General features: G+C 31.6%; 2 protein-coding genes across 10 annotated transcripts in view; one reads left to right on the top strand and one right to left on the bottom strand.

The window, feature by feature from the left end:
• Positions 1-23,427, top strand: part of LOC143049954 (synaptotagmin-like protein 5) — a 60,978-nt gene extending 37,551 nt beyond the window's left edge. For 8 of the 9 annotated variants that reach the window (XM_076223734.1, XM_076223731.1, XM_076223733.1 and 5 more), the window contains 8 exons: positions 742-849; positions 2,905-3,089; positions 7,126-7,228; positions 10,236-10,397; positions 13,413-13,442; positions 18,786-19,015; positions 19,663-19,862; positions 20,200-23,427. In XM_076223734.1, the coding sequence (XP_076079849.1) occupies positions 742-849; positions 2,905-3,089; positions 7,126-7,228; positions 10,236-10,397; positions 13,413-13,442; positions 18,786-19,015; positions 19,663-19,862; positions 20,200-20,339 (1,158 nt within the window). In that variant the 3' untranslated portion in view covers positions 20,340-23,427. The remainder of the gene's footprint in view (positions 1-741; positions 850-2,904; positions 3,090-7,125; positions 7,229-10,235; positions 10,398-13,412; positions 13,443-18,785; positions 19,016-19,662; positions 19,863-20,199) is intronic. The other variant, XM_076223730.1, reaches the window with a different exon arrangement.
• Positions 4,486-6,640, bottom strand: LOC143049956 (uncharacterized). The gene is made up of 2 exons (XM_076223738.1): positions 6,207-6,640; positions 4,486-4,763 (listed from the first exon to the last, which is right to left on the bottom strand). Exons 1-2 carry the CDS (start codon positions 6,451-6,453, stop codon positions 4,528-4,530), a joined length of 483 nt encoding a protein of 160 aa, XP_076079853.1. The 5' UTR covers positions 6,454-6,640; the 3' UTR covers positions 4,486-4,527.
• Positions 23,428-24,525: the final 1,098 nt, after the last annotated feature.

Here is a 24,525-nt window from a genome sequence, read left to right as displayed (position 1 = left end):
ATATATATGGTATGAGCTTTTTTATTTAGTTTTTGGTTTATATATATAATATATAGTTAATTAGCCTGTCACTCTTTATAGGAATGATTGCCCTTAAATAAGAATTTGTTTTAACCTCTTTTGTGTTTTGAAAAAAAACTAAGAAGATAGAGAGAAACTAAACAGACTAAATAATTAGCAATACAGGGTCAACAAAATACAGATATTTGTCACGAATTTTAATCTTGTAAACAATGTTTGAAGGGTGTCCTTTGTTGAATATGTACATCGACCAAGGTGAGCGATACATGGCTCTAAAAGCCTCTCAAGTATTTTCAATGTTTTTGGTAGTGTCTTTTATAAAAGTAGCAAAATCCAAAAATAGACCTTCTTGATTTATAGGTCCATGCTTAAGTGCAGCCTTATGTATGTAGACCACAAAAGATTTTACATAAAATTTGTCTCTTGGTCTCATTTCTTTGGGATTTTAATTTTTCTCTGTCCAATGTTACTCTTTAATGCAAGATCAAGACTATTTTCTGTAAATTATTAGTTGTGATTATTATAGCCTGTTTTTGGCTTGAAATGAGTGTTTTCATTTTACTAGCCTTATTTTTATTGCTATTTTAAAAGCTTTTTGATTTCCATTGATAATTATCTTTGCATTTCAGAATGGTTCAGTTTAATGAATGAGCAGAAATGACTTTTTAATGGTTATTCTGAAAACAATATTTTGTCACATGATAGTATTTATATTTGCAGAAGGAGAGTGAGGAAGATCCTGACATTGATGAACTTGTAAGGTCACATCGATCTCTTAATCAAGGTTCAATGGGTGGTAGTCGTGGCAACCTATTGTCAGCCATGACAGTAAGTAGTTACAATAATTCATTTTATGAGAAATAAAATAATTACATGTACAATTTACCTGAAAGATCTACTGGTGATGGGTTTTTCTATGCACTTTAAACTGTTAGCTTGATCAAATGTTAATTAGAGTTTCCAATTTTTTTATTTATTCATTTTAAAGCTTTAAAAGACGTTTCTTTGCATAAATCCAATTCGAAGGGGTGATCAGAATGACCAATTTCGATAAAAATTGCAAAACTTAAGAGATAACTGTATTTGAAGCTTTAAGGACGTCCATCGCTAGTTTTACTGTTGCAAATTTAGTTTACCTGGCGATGTGTCAAAAATTGTTTGTTTACACAAGTTGATGTGCTCTATCAAATCTAACATATTGATTGCGATACTTATGTAGATGCTGATTATTTTAATTTGAATAGGAATAAAAGAAAACAGGTTATGTCTGTTTTATTTGTTCACACATTGTTTTAATTGTCAGTGGTATGGAATGTTATGGGACTGTCATACCGGTGAGAGGTTCAGCTAGCTAGAAAATCATGTTTAATCCACCCTTTTCTGCATAATGATCTGTCTGTATCAAGTCAGGAATATGACAGTTGTTATCCATTAGTTTGATGTGTTTGAGCTTTTGATTTTGCCGTTTGCTTAAGGACTTTTCTTTCAGAAATGTCCTCAGAGTTTCAAGATTTTTTTGTTATTTTAGTTTTAACCAAAAAGACATAAATTTGGAGGTCAGCATAAAGTCTTCTACAATAGACATGTGTCTGTACAATATGCTAATTAAGCTTATTATTTGTTTGTTTATATTTGCTGTATGATTATTAAAAATCAGTCAGACATCATTTCCAATTCAATCGAAAATTCTTTTCCTTTGAATTATTAATTTTCCTTTTCCATATCGAAAATTGACTGCTAAAGGTTCTAAAGAAAATAGACAATCAATTCAGAAAATATTATTTTAATTGATTAAAGCATTTTTTTGTTATAGACACTTAGTTGCCCCCTGGATGTCTTTTCTAATTTGAATGTTATTTTAGGGTTGCCATCTCAATTATGAAAACTCTCTATACTCATTTTGAATAGAAAGATATCTTATGACCACTTGTTTAATGTTTTATCTTCTTAAATACATGTAAACAACATGTAATGTGAAAATGGTACAACAGATCTCAGTTTTAAGATGTCAAATATTCCCATATCCATGAATTAATAATAACTGAAAATGTTTCCATCAGGCAGTTTATTGATTGGTATTAGTCAACAGAATGATTTCTCCCCATGGATGGTCTGTGTTACTATATATAGACAAAGCATGATCTGCTTTTAGCTTATATTTCTGACTTTGTCATTCTTGTCTCATTAAAGGGATCCATTATTACAATTAAATAATGGAATTTATGTCCACTTTGTAGACAACTTATCATAATACAATTCGAAGCAAGATATTTTTCAAAGTAGTGGTTCCTGTTTCTAAACTCAAAAGGTTGATATTGAAGTGGATTCAGATAAATGATGGCCTTGGTGCCCCAGTATAATTTTTTAAAGATGTCTTGCGTTAATATTTATCCATATATTATTTTGGGCTTCATGAAATCATCACCTCATAACCCAGATGAGTGAGTTATTTTGGTATTGACTGTAACAAACAGGAGTCATATTTGTGAATTTTACTAGTCATGACAAGGTTTTTAACAACTTTTGTTCTGTTTTATTGTTTACGTCCATTCAAAATAAGTATCATTGATAAATATAGATATGTGTAGTTATTTGTATTCAATTATATCAGCATAAATGTGTCTAATTGCATGCAGTATTTGAGTATCCTTAAAATGTGGTCAAGAGAGTTCAGAATTTAAAATTTAGATGTGTTGATGAAGATATCTTTAACCCTTGCTCCTTCACACATGCTCCAGTGAATTCAGAATTTAAAATTTAGACTTGTTGATGAAGGTATCTTTGTACCTTGTCCCCAGGAAGTTGTTTTATCATACAGTTACCATGTAGTAGCCAAAATTTGTACCCTACTAAATTAACTACTGTCACACTTACTAATTTCAGGAGAGCAGAGAGAGTATTGTCAGTTTTTACAGCAATGCTGGCGATGTAGATTATGGTAAAATACCAATTACAGGAGATATACAGTTTGGTATGGATTATAACTACAGAACAGGGACGCTGGAGATACATATTACGCAGTGTAAAGGATTAGCACCTGCAGACACCAGGAGAAATAGATCTGACCCGTAAGTAGTTGTTGAAGCTAGTAGATTATGTCCCTTTGGAAAAAAAATTGTTTTCCTTATTCTGCAACTTTTGTCAATTGATTTATGTGTTCTTATTTTGTAGTTAAGGGATTGCTATTTTTTATGATTTTAATGCACAAACTTTTTGCAAGGGTGAAATTCAAGCAGTTAACTCATTTGCATATCCTTCAAAGCAATATACTAGATATTCACATTTTAATTTCTTGCAGTTGTGACAACATAAATTTCATGAAATTTTGAATTAACTTTAAAACCTTATCCAAAAACAAACAAAAACGCATTGCATAGCAGTAACCTTGTAGTCATTGATTATTACACGATAAATTCTTTGACTTTTTTATTTCGTTTTGAGTGACTGAACAGAAAATACATTAAATTAATGAAGATGTGCAATTTATAAAATGGATTTTTATAGCCAAAGTTTTATTTCTGTTACAGTTTTGTTACTAAATCAAACAAAATGTTTACTGAATTTATCACCAGGATATTTTATGGTCAAAAGCCATCACTTCATTGTTTTCTATTATGAAAAATTCAATATTGAAAACCTGCAGCTATTGCAACTTTAAGAAAAATATTGAATGCATACATCATTGGTATGGAGATGAACAAGAATTGAAATAAAGAAGTAGTAGTGAAATTTAGAAATTATTGGTTGATTAAAAGAATTTATTAAAATATTATACATTTTGTTAAATAGGTTTCTGCAACCACATATCTTTCTGGAAATATTCACGTCTTAACAAATTGATATTGGAATATGCAAAAGACCTATAATTGTATTTGTGATTAGGCCACATTTAAAAGAATGTCTGTTTCCCCTGCCCCGGGTCTACTCTTTGTAAACAGACCAGGCAGGCAGGTAACTTTTTTTTTCCAACTGGATGTCATGGATGGTTTGACTTGTCCACTGGAGGCAACTTATCAGTTGTTAGTGCTCAATTTGAGTGTATTTATTTAGATTATCAATCCTTTTGCTTTCAAGCACTATTCAAAATATGCACATTTAGTGCATAAAACTAATGTAGCATTAAAGTGTATATTTACTACTTTCTGATTTGACAGTTATTAAAGCTTTTATTAATAACATATTAATACATGTATGACAAGGTGTAGATTCCAAATTGCCATGCTTGTTATACATGTATTCAATTCCAGGATATTTACCCTGGCACAAAAATCTCGAAAATATAAAACTGGAAATAACATTAAGAAAATCAAACTTTGCAGTTATTCAATTCCAGGATATTTACCCTGGCACAAAAATCTCGAAAATATAAAACTGGAAATAACATTAAGAAAATCAAACTTTGCAGTTATTATATATATGTATTTTATATAATAATACATTTAAAGTGTCTGACTAGAACAATAGAACACACAATGACTAGAATGAAAAGAGGCACTGAACAAACTTTTATATCAACTGTACTAGATTAATAATTAAGAGTCTGTTTCTTTGGATTTCTTCCAAAATATAGAACTGGAAGTTTTTGAATTTTTTAAGTAGTTCTGGGTCCTTGGTGGTATCAGGAGATACACATTGTGCACATAGATCCAATTTCCCAACACTTGAACAATAGTACGCGAACTCAATGTGTGTGGTGCAGGACATCTGGAGTCTCACAAAAGCTTTACCATGAAGAACATCTCCTGTAAAACAAAGACACAGTTTGTATGTAGTTTTGTACAGTGTGTCAGAACATATTCCTGGATCAGATCCTTGTCTGACAAGGCAATTTGTTTATTACACTTTATAACATATTTCTTTCATTCCTGGCATGCCAGGGGTGAAAGAAATATTTAATGTCAGACAAGGATCTGATCCAGGCATATGTTCACACTGTACAAAACTACATTCATCATATAAATAAATAAAACAAAATGTTCATGTACCTATGGGATTTATAAAAAGTTATTCAAAAAGGTGTATGATCCTGGCAATATTGAATTTGATTAAAACATTTACACAGTGTGACATATATTCAAAACAAGAATGTGTCCAAAGTACACGGATGCCCCACTCACACTATCATTTTCCATGTTCCATGGACCGTGAAATTGGGTAATTATCAAATTTGGCATAAAAATTAGAAAGATCATATCATAAATAAGCAACAAGTGTACTAAGTTTCAAGTTGATTGGACTTCAGCTTCATCAAAAACTACCTTGACCAAAAACTTTAACCTGAAACTCCCACTTTCATTTTCTATGTTCAGTGGACCGTGAAATAGGGGTCAAAAGTCTAATTTGGCTTAAAAATTAGAAAGATCATCTCATAAGCAACAAGTGTACTAAGTTTCAAGTTGATTGGACTTCAACTTCATCAAAAACTACCTTGACCAAAAACTTTAACCTGGACGGACGGACGGACGAATGGAGCCACAGACCAGAAAACATAATGCCCCTCTACTATCGTAGGTGGGGCATAAAACAGTAAAAAAGGACAATAACTCTAACATCCGGTAAACAGATTTTCATGAAAATTTGGCCAAGGATAGATCTCATCATGCTGAACACTTTACCCTCTTTCAGAATTTGGCTAAACTGAACGGTTTTCAAGATGTTTGCGAAAAACTGTTGTTTAGCTCTGTTGTCTATTTTTAGTAACAGCGGCCAGGATTTTGACCAATCGAAAATCCCAACATCTGACAGTTCCTTTTAAGATGCCATAAAGTCATTCGTACCATATTTGGTTCAAATCCACCCATTTGTGTCAAGAAGAGAAGACCTTTGAAAAGTTTATGACGACAACGGACATATAGTGAATAGCAATAGCCCACATAGATGAGCTAAAAAATTAATCACTATCATGTTTGGTATATAATATTTCCCCTTTACACCTACAAATTTTTAGGAGGGTATCACATAATACCTCGCCACTACGTGTAAAAAATTTCGGCAGCATTTCGCCTAGGAAGTTACCATTTTAGCCCCTCCCACACCATTTTCCAGGCCAAAAGTTTTGGATGTAGATAGAAATTGAGTTGGTGTGGGGCAGGTTAATTCATAATGACATGAACCATACACCATCTCAAGCCTTCAAGAAAATAAAGAAAATTCTTTAATACCTTAAATAATTTTAACATACTTACCAGTAAATCTTTGTGCTGTTTCATCAAGTTTGGAAGGCACTTTCGAGTTTGCCTGAGTATTAGCTTTTCTCATTAGGACGTCAAATGCATTTTGTGCATTGCTATTAGTCTGATTATTGTTTTTGTCATTTGAAGGTGGTGCATCCCTTATAATGTCAGATTGGACGTCTTTGAGTCTCTTGTCAAAATCATGAACAACTCTTATTTCTTCAGCAAAATCGGGCTCAAAAGTCACACTGTTAGCCATCTTATCAGACACAGAAACTGTCACTTCATCTAATTTATCTATGTTGTGACCATCATCTGTAGTTAAATCGTTCAACACGTCGTTCCATGTGCACCTTTTTGAAAAGCTGTATAATCTATTTACCACAATGGGTAACACCTTTGACGCGTCATTGTACTTAATTCGTACAGAAGACGACAATGCGATCTTGTCGCCCATCTTTCAAGCAGACAGTTTACCCTCGATACATACCGTTAAATTGATAGATAACTCCAGAGAGTCCCGGGAAGACTTCCGGTAATATCGGAACCAATGTCGGAATGGAAACAAATTATTTTCGGGAATAAAAAAAAATCCGATTTTTTGGGGTCAAATAATTTTTTGACTTGGGGGCTTATTTTTGACCCGGTCGGGGCGAGGGGAAACAAACATGTTTTTTATTTTGGCCTTACAAATTTTTAATGCTTTAAGCTACAAAGACTAGATATATTAAGTATATGAGTAGATCTTCACAATTTTGTACTGCTCAACTGAAACCTAAAACTATAATACATTTTTAAAAAGTTCCTATATTTTTATATATACATACTTTTATGTTCTCTGCTTTCATTGTCATCTAATTGATTTTTGGACCACTTTTGTCTTATTTCTTTTTAAAGAGATCTTGACGATTTGAATAATGTTTAATTTTAGGTATATAAAGACATATTTATTGCCAGACAAGACAAGAAGTGGAAAAAGGAAAACAAAAATCAAGAAGCACACACTTAATCCTGTATTTGATGAAAAGTTGACAGTATGTATAACATTTTATGCAGGTGTTTTAATGTGGATTCCTTTAATTGTGTTATTGTAGCAGTGGCGAATCCGGGGGGAGGGTCAGTTCCGCAGTTGGAACCCCTTCTTTTTTTTTGACGATCAATGCATTTGAATAGGGACATATACTTGCTTTGTCCTGGGTTGGGAACCCCCACCTTTTTAAAATGGCTGGATCTGCCCCTGTTGTAGATTGACTAATTGACATATACTTGCTTTGTCCTGGGTTGGGAACCCCCACCTTTTTAAAATGGCTGGATCTGCCCCTGTTGTAGATTGACTAATTGACATATACTTGCTTTGTCCTGGGTTGGGAACCCCCACCTTTTTAAAATGGCTGGATCCGCCCCTGTTGTAGATTGACTAATTGACATATACTTGCTTTGTCCTGGGTTGGGAACCCCCACCTTTTTAAAATGGCTGGATCCGCTCCTGTTGTAGATTGACTAATTGACATATACTTGCTTTGTCCTGGGTTGGGAACCCCCACCTTTTTAAAATGGCTTGATCCGCCCCTGTTGTAGATTGACTAAAAATTGTGTTAAAGAGGATTACAAAGCATTACAAAGGATTTGTACTTTGTTGAACTCTTCAATTTCTGGTTATACCAACAAAATCCATGAAAACTGGTACCCCACAAATGTTAAAGAACCCATACTGCATAGCAAACATTAAGACATTGGTCGGTTTTGTCATTTTTCAACCTGTCCATGGTGGGAATGTGCACTGAGATCCAACATATTGAATATAACATGCTTATTTATTCTCAGTTTAGCATTAGAAATATACCTTAACCACTGGTATAAATAACTCGGTCATCAGACTAACTAGAGTTTGACCTAGATCACTATGTTCTGATTTTATGATACAAGGATACATAAAGTTAGTGTAACAGTTTTATTGCAATAACATCTTCATTGTTAATAGCTTTGAAAAGACAATTTTATGGATTCTACTTCGCAATCAGGCATAAATATTGATACAAGTAATCGCAGGTTTATATAGCCATTTTTTAATTTTAATATAATAGAGAGAATAATTACGATATTGAAACACACGAGATTTTTTTTTATGGCCCCGCAACAATGTTGTCGGTGCCATATAGTTTTACCCTTGTCCAAAATTCCGATATTCCATAATTCCGATAGTTTGAAATTTTGTAATTACGTCATTCTGTCATTCCGCAACAAACTATTATACTGAGTTTTTTCTAAACGCCTTCAGATATTGGGCTGATTTTTGACATGAAAGTTAACCATGATGAGTTACAGATCAAGTATAAGTTTTGTTCCGCTTCACTAATTTTTGCTGAAATTACAGGCTTTTGGACTTTTGGATAAATTATTGAAAATCATAGTTATACAGATTTTTTTTCTATACCCCTCCAGATTTTGAGCTGATTTTTGATATGTGAGACTACCGTCATCTTTGTGTCCACATGTGTTATTGAAATTGCAGAAAATTTCAACTTTTTGGGACGGGGCCATAAGTGTCTCTTTGACACATCTAGTTTTTTTAAGGAATCCATTTTATAAACATAAATTGATTGCCATTTTTACAAGTTTTACTTCATATCAAATACTAACAGGGAAAATGATAACATAATATCAAGATTTAGTATGCGCATAATAACAAATAAGCAGGAATAAATGATAGCATAGTATCAGATTTAATTAATAGCATAATAACAGAAATAAATAATACATGTAGCATTGTAACTTAAGTAAATTATAGCATTTTAAAATCTGTAAATGATAGCATTAAAACAACTTCTAATTGATCCATTGGTAATTAGAAGTGCTTTCTGTAACATGATAGAGTTAATGAAGAATTATAAAATTACTATTCACACAAATATTGATTAAATGTCATATTTACTCTGTGTGTGGCTCCAAGCAAATTTTATCCTCAAGTAAAAAAAATGTAATATTCTATGATTGCATAGCCAGACTTATGTCATAATTTCTATTTACTCTTCAGAAATGGGTTTTCTTTGTTTTAAAATGATGTATCTGTGTTTATTTTACTGCCAGACTTGTCTGTTGTCATAGTAGACGTCTGCTTTTGTCCAAGATTGCATTTGATTAATTAATGGTCTACAGGGATACCAGTTGTTATATTTGAGAAAACATAAAGTATCTCTTTCAAGTAATAATATAACTTAAAATATATCAATAATGTTATGTAAGAGCAACTCATGCTAGGTTGCACATTAACTTCCTAACAAGAACTCATCACACAGGAAACATGCTTGAATCTATAATTAATGATGGTAATCAGAAAAATTTGCTTGAAACAAAAGATTTCAAAGCCAAACATTATCAAAATGAACTGAAAAAAGAAGGGCAAAAGATACCAGAGGGACATTCAAATTTAGTCAAAATCAAGCTGGCAGTTCAATGGAAAAAGAACAAAAAAAGACAATTTACAATGTTAATGTAATGACTACACATGAAATAAGGGATCAATTTCATGTGATAAAAACTTTTGTATTGTTGTATAAAAAACCACTTCTTAGTACAAAAGGGCAAAATCATTTTATTTAAGGGAAGGAGGGGGGAGGGGTAGAAAAAAAGGTAAATTTTAAACGAAAAATATATTTATGTTACTTGGCGAAAAAAATAGTAAAGTGGCGAAAAATATATTGTTTTGGCGAAAGAGGTGGCGAAAAAAATAATTGACCCAGGGGAAACCCTGATTAACATGATTAACAGTACACAAAACACAACATAGAAAACTGCAGACTGAGTAACACCTCCCCCTTCTAAAAAAACTGGGGTGGTCTCATGTGCTACTGAAAATGCAAAAGATCTTATGAATGGAACTTTGCTTTTCAATCAGATTTTGTCGTTTGTTTTTATAAGACGGTCATTATTTTTACAGCTGTAATAAGAGTAGCTATTGATTTGTGTAGATGGATGAGATGAGACATGTATACTAATTCTGTGTTTAATGTAGCACTATATGTTTCTATACTGTCATTATAGTACTTGATATCTAAGAGTGAACTGGAGAACAGAACTTTATGGGTGACTGTCTGGCACAATGATAGATTTGGTAGGAATGATTTCCTTGGGGAAGTCACCATCAATTTTGACTATTACAGATTTGGAGATTCTGCATCAAAATGGTACAAGTTACAAGAAAGGGTAGGTTTCTGTGATAAATAAACTGAATAGACACGTTTTTGGACTGAGACTGTTTGACTCAAAAGCATATTACAGTGTAAGCTGTGTCATCCAACACACTGGGGGACCAGAAAAAAATGTCGGAATACTCAGTTTTTTTCTTCAAGGATAGGCCTATTTTAGGACCAGACAAATGTGTCAGTTTAAGCAGAAGGTTGGAATACTCAGGTGTCGGATTAGGCAGGTTACACTGTAGTAGTTTGATGAAAATGAAGAATTAAATAAGTAGACTTCAGGTTTGAATTTATATTCAACAGGACATACTAGAGAATAAGTAGGCTTGATTGCTGACAGTTCAACTGTATCTCACCACATTATAGCCATTATGCTTCAACCAAGCTTAAATATTTAATCAATATGTCAGAAGTATTGAAATCATGATCATTTGTTTATTTGTAACTGTTTGTATTTATGTATATTTGAATATCCTGTTTATTGAACATTGATAATTCATTTATTCATAATTTGTGTAATGTGCTAATTTGATAAATTTGAAAGAAAATATCTTCATCATTCTATCAAATTTCATACATATTGTGAATATTAGGGCTCATGCGTCCAATCTGTCTCCATATTTATGCTTAAAACATTGTTAAATGATAATCTTAGTGTTAGTTTAAAAAAAATCATCTTCTCATATCCATGAAAATGATATGTAATGCAGTTGAAGACAGAAATCGGATAGGGAATGATAATAATGAAAAAAACGCTAAAATTTTAATAATTGATTATTTGGTGGTATCAACACCCAAACAATGTCAAGGCTGTTGTTTTAAATTGTAGTCCGCCAATGTATGCTCTAGATCTGGGACCATAAAAATCAAGTATTGAATAATTAATTAAATTTTAACGTTTTCTAGAATATAAAATAACATTACACAGATGCTATCTAACATATTAAAATATCGACAAATTTATTTACAGTAATAAAGAAGTGTTTGGTACTAGTCATTGCATACATGTACTTTTGTATGATTTATGAGGGATTGTCTCAAAACTTTTAAGTTGAGCATGTTCATTTATTATTTTGAATTTACCCCTTACACGGCTGGTAATCTACACACGCAGAACATTTGGTTCTGCAATGAAAAACGTGAGAGGATTTTCCGGTTGTGCTTGAGTGGAGTAATTGTCACCGCTTCAAAAGGTATGTGCATTTCTAAATCGTAATTTTCTTATTCAACTGATCAAAATATTGAAAATCGGAGAATGCTATGCTGTGGTGAATACTTTAACGAAGAGATACATGTATCATTTACTGTTGTACGTGGAGTTAAACTCCTACAAAATCAGTTGCCCCACGAGAAATTGCCTAAAAAAGTGACATATAAATTTTGAAATGGTTCTATTTACAGACCTTCAAGTTGTAATTTACTTTTTATTCAATCAATTGGTATGAATGTCGTTTTGGGCGGCGTGTACGCTGTCCGGTGTTCATAAACATCTCAGTGAATCTAACAACCGAAAATTTTCATTATGTAATGCGTGAGGGGATCGGTTCTGATTGAGGACATCGTGAATGCGTGAGGGGACGTGAAATCATATCTTCATATCCAAGCTATAAGTCTTTGAAAGTTGCATAAATGTGGCATGCCAAACCTTCCGCTTTTATGGAAATGTTAAATATAACATTTAAATGACCACATTACATGAGAGGACTACAATACAAATAAATGAGAGAACATATAGGACAGAGAAAACATAGCTAACAAAAGGTACCAGGTTTTAAAAAAATATATACGCCAGACGTGCGTTTCGTCCACACGAGACTATTAAAAAGGTTCGAATGCCAAAACAAGTACATTAAAGACCAAAAGTTCCAAAAATGTTGTGTCTAATACGGGTAGGGTTATCTGCCTGGGATAAGAACATCTTTATCATTTATAATAATTCATACTTTTGCAACCAGTATTTTTTATATAAAATGACTATATAATAGATAAACATGCTAAACTCGAAGTGGTGACTAACTTCAGGATAAACACGGATACATAAAACAACCTAAACCAGCACATACAAATTCAGTCGAGTTAGCCAAAGCGATCAACGCACAACGTGACGTCGCGTTTGAATTTCTAAAAAAAATCCCCAAAATAAGATAGACTTAAGATAGAATTCAAGATAAGATTTGTAGTACTCCTATAACATTTAATAATAGCAATGAAAATTACAATATATCAAATTGTGGTAGTAAACTAGACCGATTATTTGCCCAAATCCACGAATTTGGAGACATATTTGCAATTAAGTGGTTAGACTGTTTATTCATTTAAAGAAAACTTGGTGATTTATTGTTATTTCAAAATTCTATCTTATATCTTTTCTTTATGCACACAAATGTGGTTTTTTTTCATGAACAATCTAACCATTTTAAGGCAACTTTCAACGACTCACATATATAGCTTGTATACAAAGATATGAGTTCACTTCCCCTCACGCATTCACGATGTCCTCAATCTGAACTGATCCCCTCACGCATGACATTATGAAAATATGAGGTTTTAAAATTCATTAAGATGTCTATCGACACTGATCAGCATACACGCCGCCAAAAACGACATTCATACGCATTGGCCGAAAAAAAAGTAAATTTGAACTTGTAGGTCTGTTAATAGAGCCGTTTCAAAATTTAAATGTAACTTTTTTAAGGAATTTCTCGTGGGGCAACTGATTTTATAGGAGTTCAACTCCACGTAGAGCAATAAGAAATACATGTATGTCTTCGTTTAAGTATTCACCACAGCATAGCATTCTTCGATTTTAAATATTTTGATCAGTTGAATAAGAAAATTAAGATTTAGAAATGCACATACCTTTTGAAGCGGTGACAATTACTCCACTCAAGCACAACCGGAAAATCCTCTCACGGTTTTCATTGCAGAACCAAATGTTCTGCGTGTGTAGATTACCAGCCGTGCTTATGAAAAAAGTTTTGTGGAAGCATTTTAAGCATCCAGTTGACTTATTGTATTACAGGTTCCTCCACACCTACGACAGAATATCAGGGTAAATTCATTAGGGTTGTATTGGTTCATCTTGTAGTAGATTTTCTCTTTTGAAACTTCCATTTCTTCATTAATAAAACTGTCATTATCATAAGAGAGATGTACTGTGCATCAGAAAATTTTCACTGGGAGACATAGGCGATCTACACTGACCTTCGTTGGGAAGGTTAAGAGGATTACTGTCTGTTAAGGAATCTTTTTTTCAAACATTGCAACAACATATAGATTTGCTTTTTAATATCAATACACTATGAATTATTTCAAAATACTAAGATTTGTAAAAATATGCATCCTTTGATTTTAGCAATTTTCATCTTTGATCATTCCAGAACAAGGGGAATAAATGAAAAATATCACCTATTTAGGGATCAAAGAAGTTTTCAAATATTTCAAAAGAAAATATAAGACATAAAAAAAAAATTGTTTAATAGAGTTATTAAGGTTAGTTAGGGCAAGATGGTCAAGGTTTGAGGGTTTAGTAATCAATATACAGTTAATTCACTATAATTTGACTCATATCGATAGAAATAATTATCTTGTGCTCTGAAAGGGTAATCCTACCATGTACCATTTAAGGTGATAATGCTTAGAGAAAACAAAAGATAAACCATACCTTTTAAAATAACAAAGCTTGAAAATTTTCTGATGAACAGTATGTAGTATAGATACATATACATACTCCCAATAATGGAAGTCAAAATTTTTTTTACCAAATAACCAATATAACCCTAAAAATTCTACAATTTTTTTTTTCCTGCACCATTGATGAATTATACAAAGATATATTACCTAAATAATAATACCTGACTGGGTTTGGCTATAACAGCTGTATAGTTTGGGGATATTCTATTGAAAATGGGAAAAAAATTTGTAGATTGTGTTTTTCACCGATTGTGATACATTATTTGTATTTACAGATACAGCATCAAAGTTTTGATATTTCTTTAGCTGGTGAAAATAAATGAAAATTATGTAGAAATAGGAAATTTTGTGGTAAAAGCTTTAAAAACTAGATTTTTCTTTGGGATATTTTTGATTTTTTTTTATGAAATTCTTGAAGAAAATTATTAATAAGCTGTATGTAAAATTATTGTAAATTCAGAATTTATTGTGAGGTTTTAAGGTGGTAGACCTTGGTTCAGGGAGATAACTCTTTAAATCAGTTATGTGTTTGTTAAAGTCAAGTTTCATCAATGTTTTTCAAGCATTTACCTGAAACATATTGGAAATAATCTATGTAACCTAGAAGCTTAGAATATATTTATGAAAACGGTTGACACAAACGTACTGATGATTTTAAGAGTTATTTCCCTTAACCTAGGTCTACCTCCTTAATAATTGTGAATAATGTGACTGGGTGAGTATCGCAATAATAAGAATTCGCATTCTGATATCTGATACAATATTTGTATCTGTATGCAGGTTTTCCTGAAATCGCAATGATTAATCTCACATTTTTGACAAATCTTGATAAATCTCAATAATAAATGCACACAATAATTTCTAAATTTACAGTATATTTAAGTTTGAAGATATATTACAAGAAGACTTTATTATCTTTTTAGAAACATTATGGTTTCTTGGCAAAAGTTGTAAGAAATTATCAGGGATAAATCCAGAGGGGTTTCAAACAATGGGAGCACTTAACAGTTGGGACTATAGTGAAACCTTAGTTACCTGTGACAAATAGAATGACCTTTTATGACTTAGCTGTTATGGGCACATCCAGTTTGACAAGATTATGTTATACCAGCTTCGATATATATGTATATATTTTGGGGAAGTCATGAGTACATTATAAACTTGATGAATATATTATAGTTATGATTTAATACCTTCTGTTTTTAGGACTTATCTATACCGGTGAGAAGTATTCGCACAAAATTCTTTTTATTTAACGCAAATTATTTTAATTTACATTTTGAGTAAATGAAGGCTTCTAAAGATTAAATTTAGGCCTTGATTAGATTATTGTAAGACTAAACATAAATATGCTATTTTGACTTGGACCAGTCTGAATTTCTAAATGTGGAAGAGCTAGGTGATCAAGATTTTCACATTTTAGTTTCCATTTATTTTTCTCATGCAAAAAATGTCTTAGGGGGCAATTCTGAAATCACCATCATATTTATTTTAGGGACAGCATTCACATTAGCAAATAAGTTAACATCATTATTAATCCCTTTCTTCACCAAAATATGTTTTGAGAATATCTTATTGGACAGTTACTGTCACATGACTTTCAAAATCATTTTCATGGTCTATATAGTTATCAGGTTACTGCTTTTGGATAAGATATATGTATTTGGTTCTGAAAACTCAGTGGAATTCAATATTTCTTTTACAGATTGTCAAAAGTATTTATTCATCTTTTTCTATGTTTTTGGCCTTCATCTTGTTATTGCTAAAAATTTTGGATAAGGTCTGTCTTTTACTAATTCATCTTGTAGGTCAATAATAATCTCTTTCTTACAAAACATCATAGGTACTAAATCTCAATGTAACCATGGACAAATTCTTTGGTTAGTTTTTGGTTCTGAAAAAGGCTGACATTCCAATAATTATTGGTATTTTGTTATATTCAATCCCTTACTTCATATTCACACATACGCTGATGGGTTCATTCTATTTCTCATGAATTCAGTTGTCCTGAATATGCATGAAATATTTGCCACTGGATGTTAAGCAACCAACAATAAATCAATCAGGAATTCTGAATAGTCAGGATTTGCTGTAAGGATCAAATGAAAATATTTCTATTTCCAGATGTTATATAATCTCAACAACTAAACATTTTTCACGGTGAATATTTTAGATTTAAAAAAGACATTTTGACTAGCAGTTATTTTGTAATAATATTTAGAAATAATTATGAGGAAAACATTTGCAGCCGAAAGGGTTTTCAACTTCTATTTCAATTTCATTATTGTTTGACAATTAGAGTAACTGAGTTACAAGAATTTTTGAAAGTTTTTTAGTGACTTATCATGTTTTTGACATTTTTTTTTGCATCATTGGGTGTGTCTTTTTACTCCAACAGCAATGATTAGTGAACAAGATTTTTTATGCCCCATTTTTATACCCAATTTATGGGCATTATGTTTTCTGGTCTGTGATTGTTCGTTTGTCCGTCCATCTGTCCCGCTTCAGGTTAAAGTTTTTGGTAGAGGTAGTTTTTTATGAAGTTGAAGTCCAATCAACCTGAAACTTAGTACACATGTTCCAATTATAATATGATCTTTCTAATTTTAATGCCAAATTAGAGATCCCCCCCCATTTTCACGGTCCATTGAATATAGAAAATGATAGTGCGGATGGGACATCCGTGTACTTGGGACACATTCTTGTTGGGGGACTTGTTTTTGGCATAGTTTTCTGTATCATTCACTGTGTCTTCGTACTCCAACAGCAATAACACATTCTGGTTTTACCTTTTATATTCAGGATCATTCATGTACAAATAATAATCATATCATATATTTCATATTCAACATTACACATGTACATACATGTATTATAGAAGCTAACTAATTTATTTTTAATTAAGTGAAATTGAATGAGAGGCGAAAGATACAAGAGGGACATTCAAAATGGACAATTTGTCTTTAATCATGTATTGATAAATTCATTTTTTATAGGAACTTTTTTTTCCTTTGCATGTCTGTTCACAATTCTTGATCAATGTTAGACTATAGATATACACTTTGATTTTAAAAAACACACAATCTAGTGGATAGATTGATTCACCTAATACACCTCTCTATCTTTAAAGAGAAACATGTTTTAATGTCATTGAAGCCACTTTTGGCTAGAATTACAGGTTTAGTAATTTTTTATCATCAATTCTACACATCATTAAAGTTTAAAAAAAAAAAAAAAAAATATAAAATGAAAAATATGTTTCTAAACTTTGTTTAATCAGCCTTTTTCAAAGAAACCAATCCATTAGCAAGTGATGAGCAAATTAATTTGGGCAAGTATCATGTTTTGTGCAATCTTTATTGGATGAATGAGTAAATTGTAAAAAGATTCACTGGATCCATTGATATTATGTACAAGTATTTAGTTTTTACATGCCACATTAATTAAAGCTATTTTCCTAGTGCTTGTACTTATACAATGTTAAGTAAGTAAGTACATTTTTATTATAGTGACATGTGTACTAACAGTTTAATAAAATATAAATATAATACATATACATTAAATACATCTGACCCATTGGATCAAAAAGTCACTTCAAAATCTCAAAAAACTATTTATTTTATCATGGATATGTTTACTAAAGCATTGTAATTAAGATTGACACCTTTAATTAATAGATAGGCAGGGCTTCAGTTTGTAGTTGATGTTAAGCAATGTATACAAGTTAAAACCTTACCTATCTATTGATTGCAATGTCAATCTTAATTGCATTGGCTGAGCAAACATTTATACAAACAAAGCAAGTGAACCAACCAGGGTTTCCCCTGGGTCAATTATCTTTTTCGCCACCTCTTTGGCCAAAACAATATATTTTTCGCCACTTTGTTATTTTTTTCGCCATGTAATATTATATATTTGTCGTTCAATTCCCCCCCCCCCTAAATAAGATGAGTTTGCCCCATCGTTGTCTATGATTATTCTCCCAAACTTATCTTAGAGTCTACATTGTTACAGTTAAATTGTAATGAATAAACTTTTAACATTTAAATCAATTATCGATATCAAAGTCAAAGGATAAAGTTTTAAATCGGAAATAATTCTTGCTTTTAATAAATTTTTGTCATAACAACAGTTTTCTTTTCTGGACTGTCATTAAAAGGAGAGGAGACATCAAAACTTTGCTTCGAACACGTGCGTTGCAAAGTAGTTAATAAATGATCCTTTTGTGATATGTATATGACGGACGCCATTTAACCATATCATAATGTCAACAATACAATTAACACCTTTATAAGTTAGTCCTTTTAGCCCTTTAGTCCTCAGCTGATTATTGATTTTTTTGTCAAAATCTAAACGAGTTCAAGGTGAACTCCGAGTATATTGTCTGATCAGGTAAAATCCGAGAAATCTGAAAAAATGTAAATAAACAAGATGGCTGAAAATAAATCGTATATATATTTCTTTCGCCAATGACGAATTTTAATCGCCACAATTATTATTTTTTCGCAAATTGCGAAAATGGCGACCCCCAGCGGAAACCCTGGAACCAACCAAATCTTTAAACTACAAGCATTAGGAAAATAGCCCTAAACTTACATTGTATACAAGAAAATGGAGTGGATCAGAATTAATCATTTTTATTTTAAGCAATGAAGATTTGCTGGCACTTAAGATCCATTAACAGGAACTTTATCTTTTACAGTTTGAACAGCCAACCTCTCTTCTAACTTATAAAGGGGACATAATTCTTTGTCTGAAGTATGTTCCAGCAGAAAAGGTCAACAGAGATTCAGACTCCCCCTCTCCATCAAGGAAGAAGGCCAGGAAACCTAAGCTGCCTGGAGACAAAGGCCAGTTACATGTGCTTATCAAGGAGGCTAGGAACTTGACTGCTGTCAGATCTAATGGCTACTCAGATCCTTTCTGTAAAGGGTTAGTAGTATTGCTATGATTGTTTTTATATGCTAATTTACAGCATTATATTATATTATAAAATACAAGTACTGTGGATTCATTATTTTTCGTTGAATATCAATTTTTCGTGGATTTCGTGGGAACAGGTAAACCACGAAATTAAATGTTTAACGAATAGCAAATTTTCAATAGGCTTGTAAACAGATTTCAGCAAAACCACGAAATTAAATATCCACAAAAATTGGTACCCACGAAAATAAATGAATATATCCACAGTATGCCTGTCAGTGTTGTAATTGTTAGGTAAACTGTTAGTCAACTTTGTTAAACGATAACAAGAATGTTGAAAAGTGAGGTGCAATTTGTTGCTTCTTAGTGTATTTGAGGTACACTCTTTGAATACTTTATGATATTGGTAGATGTATATTCAAAATCAAGCTCTTAATTGTCTTAAAATGTCTAGAAAATTTAATGAATTGAACAAATACTATCAAAGTCATATGCCATTAACACAAAATAGACTTGCATTTGGAACTTGATAGGACTTCAAATTTTACCATGGATAACTGTATGGTGTCATTTATTATGGACATATTCATTTCTAAGTTCTGTGGCCACTACAATGTACTTAATTGTTGTAAACTTTGATTTTATATTTATTACAGGCAATTACAGCCAGACAAAGAAAAACAGAAAACACAAGTGATAAAAAAAGAATGCAACCCTGCATGGAATTGTACCATGGTGTTTGAAGATGTCACTGCTGAAAATCTGAGGGAGAAGTCGTTGGAGCTGACAATATGGGACCATGACAAGCTGTCAAGTAATGACTTCTTAGGAGGAGTTAGGCTTAATCTGGGAACAGGTATAACTACGATTTCTCTTTACTGTTAATTGGTATTTATTTAGTGATTGAACAAAACGTTGTTGGATATATATGGAATGGGTAGAAAACTCCAATGAAGTCTGTAAAATATTAGGATAATAAATTATTTGTTATAAAAGTGAATTTTAATGTTTTGATTTTTTTTAGTAAATTGATGGTTATGAGGATTCTCATTTTTTTTTAAATAAAGTTTTGTAGAGTGAGATAATTCTCAAATTTGTTGTATAAAATGGAACTAACTCACTTGTTTAATTATGTTATGCAAGATCTGGTAGTTTGTATGAGTTTGTAATGATTGAATATGATTAAATTTCAGGAAAAAGTTATAGTAAGCTTGTAGATTGGATGGATGCAAGAGGAGAGGAGATCTCATTATGGCAGGCAATGGTAGATAGACCTAATTTCTGGATAGATGGCGCTCTGGTACTCAGATCTACCATGAGTAAAAGGAAGTGACATCACAAAATAATATCCAATCATAATTGATGGTGCTAAGCATGCTCAGTTGTATCAGTTATCAGATGGACATGGAGTAGATGCTTCTAATTGATTCAAGATGGAGGAGATGACATTGGTGAAGATAATGAGACAGAGAGCAGAATAATTTACATTGTTGAAAGACTTGGAGAGATACAATTGTTTTAAAAAAAGGCTGCCAATAAATTGCATATGTTGTAATTTCTAATTTTTCAAAAGAAATGATCATAAATATTTAACTGTTTCTTCTTTCAAGAGTATAAACTATAATGACATTCATATTGAATAAAAAGACTACTGTACTTTAAGCCTTCAAACAAAACTCTGGGTATAAATATTTGATAAGATAAAAATGATCTAAGCTTACTAAATTATCTAACAAAAAGTGGTTGCAGTATGTTGTCAATATATATATAAAGTGTTGGAAACAAATTGCTTTAAGCTTAAATATTCCAAATACCTCATATATCATTGTGCAATTAGGAATTTGTTAAATGTTGCATTTTATAATTGCTTCGGTTTATTTATACTTTGAAAAAGGCAACAGTTGTCGATGAAACATCAATCAATTTGAAATTCCATGTAGGCCAACAAAACTTAATGTATAGATTTTCATCAATTTAAACAAAATTATTAGACAGAAATGTTTCATTTTACAATTTCAACAATCAAATTCAATAAAAGAAGTTTCGTTGTCTGCTATTGATGTAATCTCTTTATGGCTTAAATTATTTATAAATTATAGATGATAAACTCTGATGATAAAAATAATGCAGACAAGTGACAGTTGAAATGTTGATAAACGTGTGATTAGTTCAGGAAATCTTGGTGAAATAAAAATAAAAATAATTGAGATGTACTTTGATACAAATCTGCAAATTAAATCAATTTTCATTCTGTGTATATATAAAGGCACTTCCCTCCTTGACAAAAAAAACAAATTTTCCTATTATTATAAAAATGTCACCAGATGATTGCATATAATCTTTTGAAGTATCAATAAGTCCATATTTGTATCATTAAACTTTGCACTTGTGTTATTATTTAAAAACAGGGTTTCTATTTCTTGATAAGATATTTTGATGTCTAATCCAATAAAGTGATCTCTTAATACATTTCTGGACACTTTGATATTTTTATAAAGGTTTTTCAAACAGCTTTTATACGCCCGTCAAATTTTGACGGGGCGTATTATGGTATAAAAATGTCCGGCATCTGTCTGTCCCTCTGTCTGACGTCCACATGTCGAACTGTAACTTAAGAACTGCTCATCCAAATTTCATGAAACTTAACATATTTGTTTCTTATGATGGTCAAACGATCTGTATACTCTTTGGTGAAAATAGGATTTAAACTTTTTGATTTACGGGACTTTATAACTAAAACAGGGGGGTGCATTTTTCACATGTCGCACTGTATCTCAAAAGCAATTTCTGATTACATTTTGACATTCAACTCTCTCTCTACAGAACAAAAAAAAACATTTTCAGCCTATTTTCCTTTTGTCCATAGCATTTATTAAAAGAAATAGTACTGATTGTTCTTATAACACAGGATCATGAATGCTTACTTTTGAATGAAGCATATAATAGAAGAGCCCCAGAAGTGGAACAACACAAACCGTACCAGCCAAATAAGTCCTAAGCCAGTTCATCAATTCAACAATTTGGAATTATCATAAGTGTCACTTTTGGTTTTAATGTAGTAAATGAAAATTAGATTCTTTATCAGATGGACAGTTTGTTTTAACAGGATTAAAAATCATTAATTTCAATTAAATAAAATTAATATTTTATTAACATCCTATTTAAAATGTCATTATGTTAACCAACAATGTTATAATAACATTGTACTACATTTCTGTATTCTGAAATAAAGTTGACATAGCTACAATAAGCAATTTTCAATGATATTCATAAATCTAGGTTCAGCTTGTAAATATTAAGTAGACAAGTATCTTAAAGTTTATAAACTGATTAAATGAATTGAATGATGTATTTACGTTATTTGTGATGAATTTTCGTAGAAAAGTTAATGATTTAGGTTACTTCCAAGGAAGTATAGAGTTGAAGATTATAACCAAAGAAGTATAGAGTTCAAGATTACTTCTTCTGATTTGAAGGTTGCTCAACAGAATGTGATATTATTGTATATAGTGTACATAAAAATATTGTATATTTGTTAAATGAATCAAAATATTCTACTCTAACTGTGGTTATCTCTGTGATAAAGGGACATTACTAACTCAAAAAGCTATATACACGAAAAATATGAAAAATGTGAAGCTTTATTGCTTTTGACACAGATATTATGTCAACAGCTGTGTATGAACAATGTTAATCTGAAAGAAGAGGTAAATAAGGGGACAAGGGTTAACTATATAAAAGGGTGATTTGAAAATATTGGAAAAAGGGGATCAGTTAAGTTAAGGGTATAACATGATATAGTGTTGTTCTCTTTTTTGCAGTTAAATGTTGATAAATGATTACACTTGTTAGAAGTATCAGAAATATAACATTCAATGTAACAATCAAATTATTGGGTTTTGTTTCTCACAGTGCATTTCTTTGTATTTCATGAACTTCATCATTCCGTATAATGACAGTTGTTCATGCATATAAGTTAATTTTAGTCATGAAAAACTTTAAATAAAATTTGATGTTCTTTTTAGAGATCCAATATTGATTTAATTTTGTTGAAGATTTTTTTTGTGAATAATAGTAAATCTTTTTTTTTATTAAAGTATAATTAACATTCCACTGTAAAAATTATTACAACAGGCTTATTTCAAGTGACGAAAATAAACTATGGTCATTCATCTGACTGATATGTTAGAACTCACTATTATGTTAGAATTTGAATTGAAATACATGCAGTTTTTCACTGTGAAATGTACTTCATTAATTATTGAATGTGAATGTGTACTAATTTTAATCATAGTTCAAGTATACACATTCAGTTCTGTTATATTTTATTTCCAGAAATCCAGCAATTGTTTTGTTTACATTTAAATTTATAATGCAATCTTTATACACAATGTTCTATTAAATAAAATACTCATGCTTTTTCTATGTATTTGATTTACTAGTATAGTTATATGGAAGATGTGAATGGTTAAAGTTCTTAACCTCATTGGATTCCATATAATTGTAGATTTTGTTGTTGCTCAAACCAGTTTTTGTCGAACCTTCAACTTTTGTTGCAGAAAGCTCGACATAGGGATAGTGATCCGACGGGGGCTACGGCGGCGGCGGCAGCTCACTTCTTAAAAGCTTTATATTTTAGAAGGTGGAATACCTGGATGCTTCATACTTTGTATATAGATGCTTCATGTTACGAAGTTTCCGTTAGTCACATGTCCAATGTCCTTGACCTCATATTCATGGTTCAGTGACCACTTGAAAAAAAAGTTCATTTTTTTTGTAATGTTGAATTCTCTCTTATTATAAGTAATAGGATAACTATATTTGATATGTGAGTACCTTGCAAGGTCCTCGTGTCTGTTAGACAGTTTTCACTTGACCTCAACCTCATTTCATGGATCAGTGAACAAGGTTAAGTTTTCGTGGTCAAGTCCATATCTCAGATACTATAAGCAATAGGGCTAGTATATTCGGTGTATGGAAGGACTGTAAGGTGTACATGTCCAACTGGCAGGTGTCCTCTGACCTTGACCCCATTTTCATGGTTCATTGGTTATAGTTAAATTTTTGTGTTTTGGTCTGTTTTTCTCATATTGTATGCAATAGGTCTACTATATTTGTTGTATGGAATGATTGTAAAGTGTACATGTCTAGCGGGCAGATGTCATGTGTCCTTGACCTCATTTTCATGGTTCAGTGGTCAAAGTTAATTTTTTGAGTTTTGGTCTTTTTATCTAATGCTATAGGCCATAGGTCAACTATATTTGGTGTATGGAAATATTTTATGATCTTTATGTCAGTCGCGCAGGTTTTATTTAACCGTGACCTCATTTTCACGGTTCATTGCACAGTGTTAAGTTTTTGTGTTTTGGTCTATTTTTCTTAAACTATAAGTAATGTGTCAACTATATATGTTGTATAGAAGCATTGTTAGCTGTACATGTCTGCCTGGCATGGTTCATCTGACCTGGACCTCTTTTTCAAGGTTCATTGGTCTTTGTTTAGTTATCTTGGTTAATGTT

Source organism: Mytilus galloprovincialis, chromosome 10, assembly GCF_965363235.1.
Source record: "Mytilus galloprovincialis chromosome 10, xbMytGall1.hap1.1, whole genome shotgun sequence".
Lineage (NCBI taxonomy): Eukaryota > Metazoa > Mollusca > Bivalvia > Mytilida > Mytilidae > Mytilus > Mytilus galloprovincialis.
This window is presented reverse-complemented; position numbering and strand designations above follow the sequence as displayed.

What these genes read in the sequence shown, in the direction of transcription:
- LOC143049956 (XM_076223738.1), bottom strand. Translation starts at nt 6,453, where the DNA reads ATGGCTAACAGTGTGACTTTTGAGCCCGATTTTGCTGAAGAAATAAGA. An exon ending in AACAGCACAAAGATTTACTG is followed by an intron (nt 4,764 to 6,206) that starts GTAAGTATGTTA and finishes TTTGTTTTACAG; the next exon opens with GAGATGTTCTTCATGGTAAA.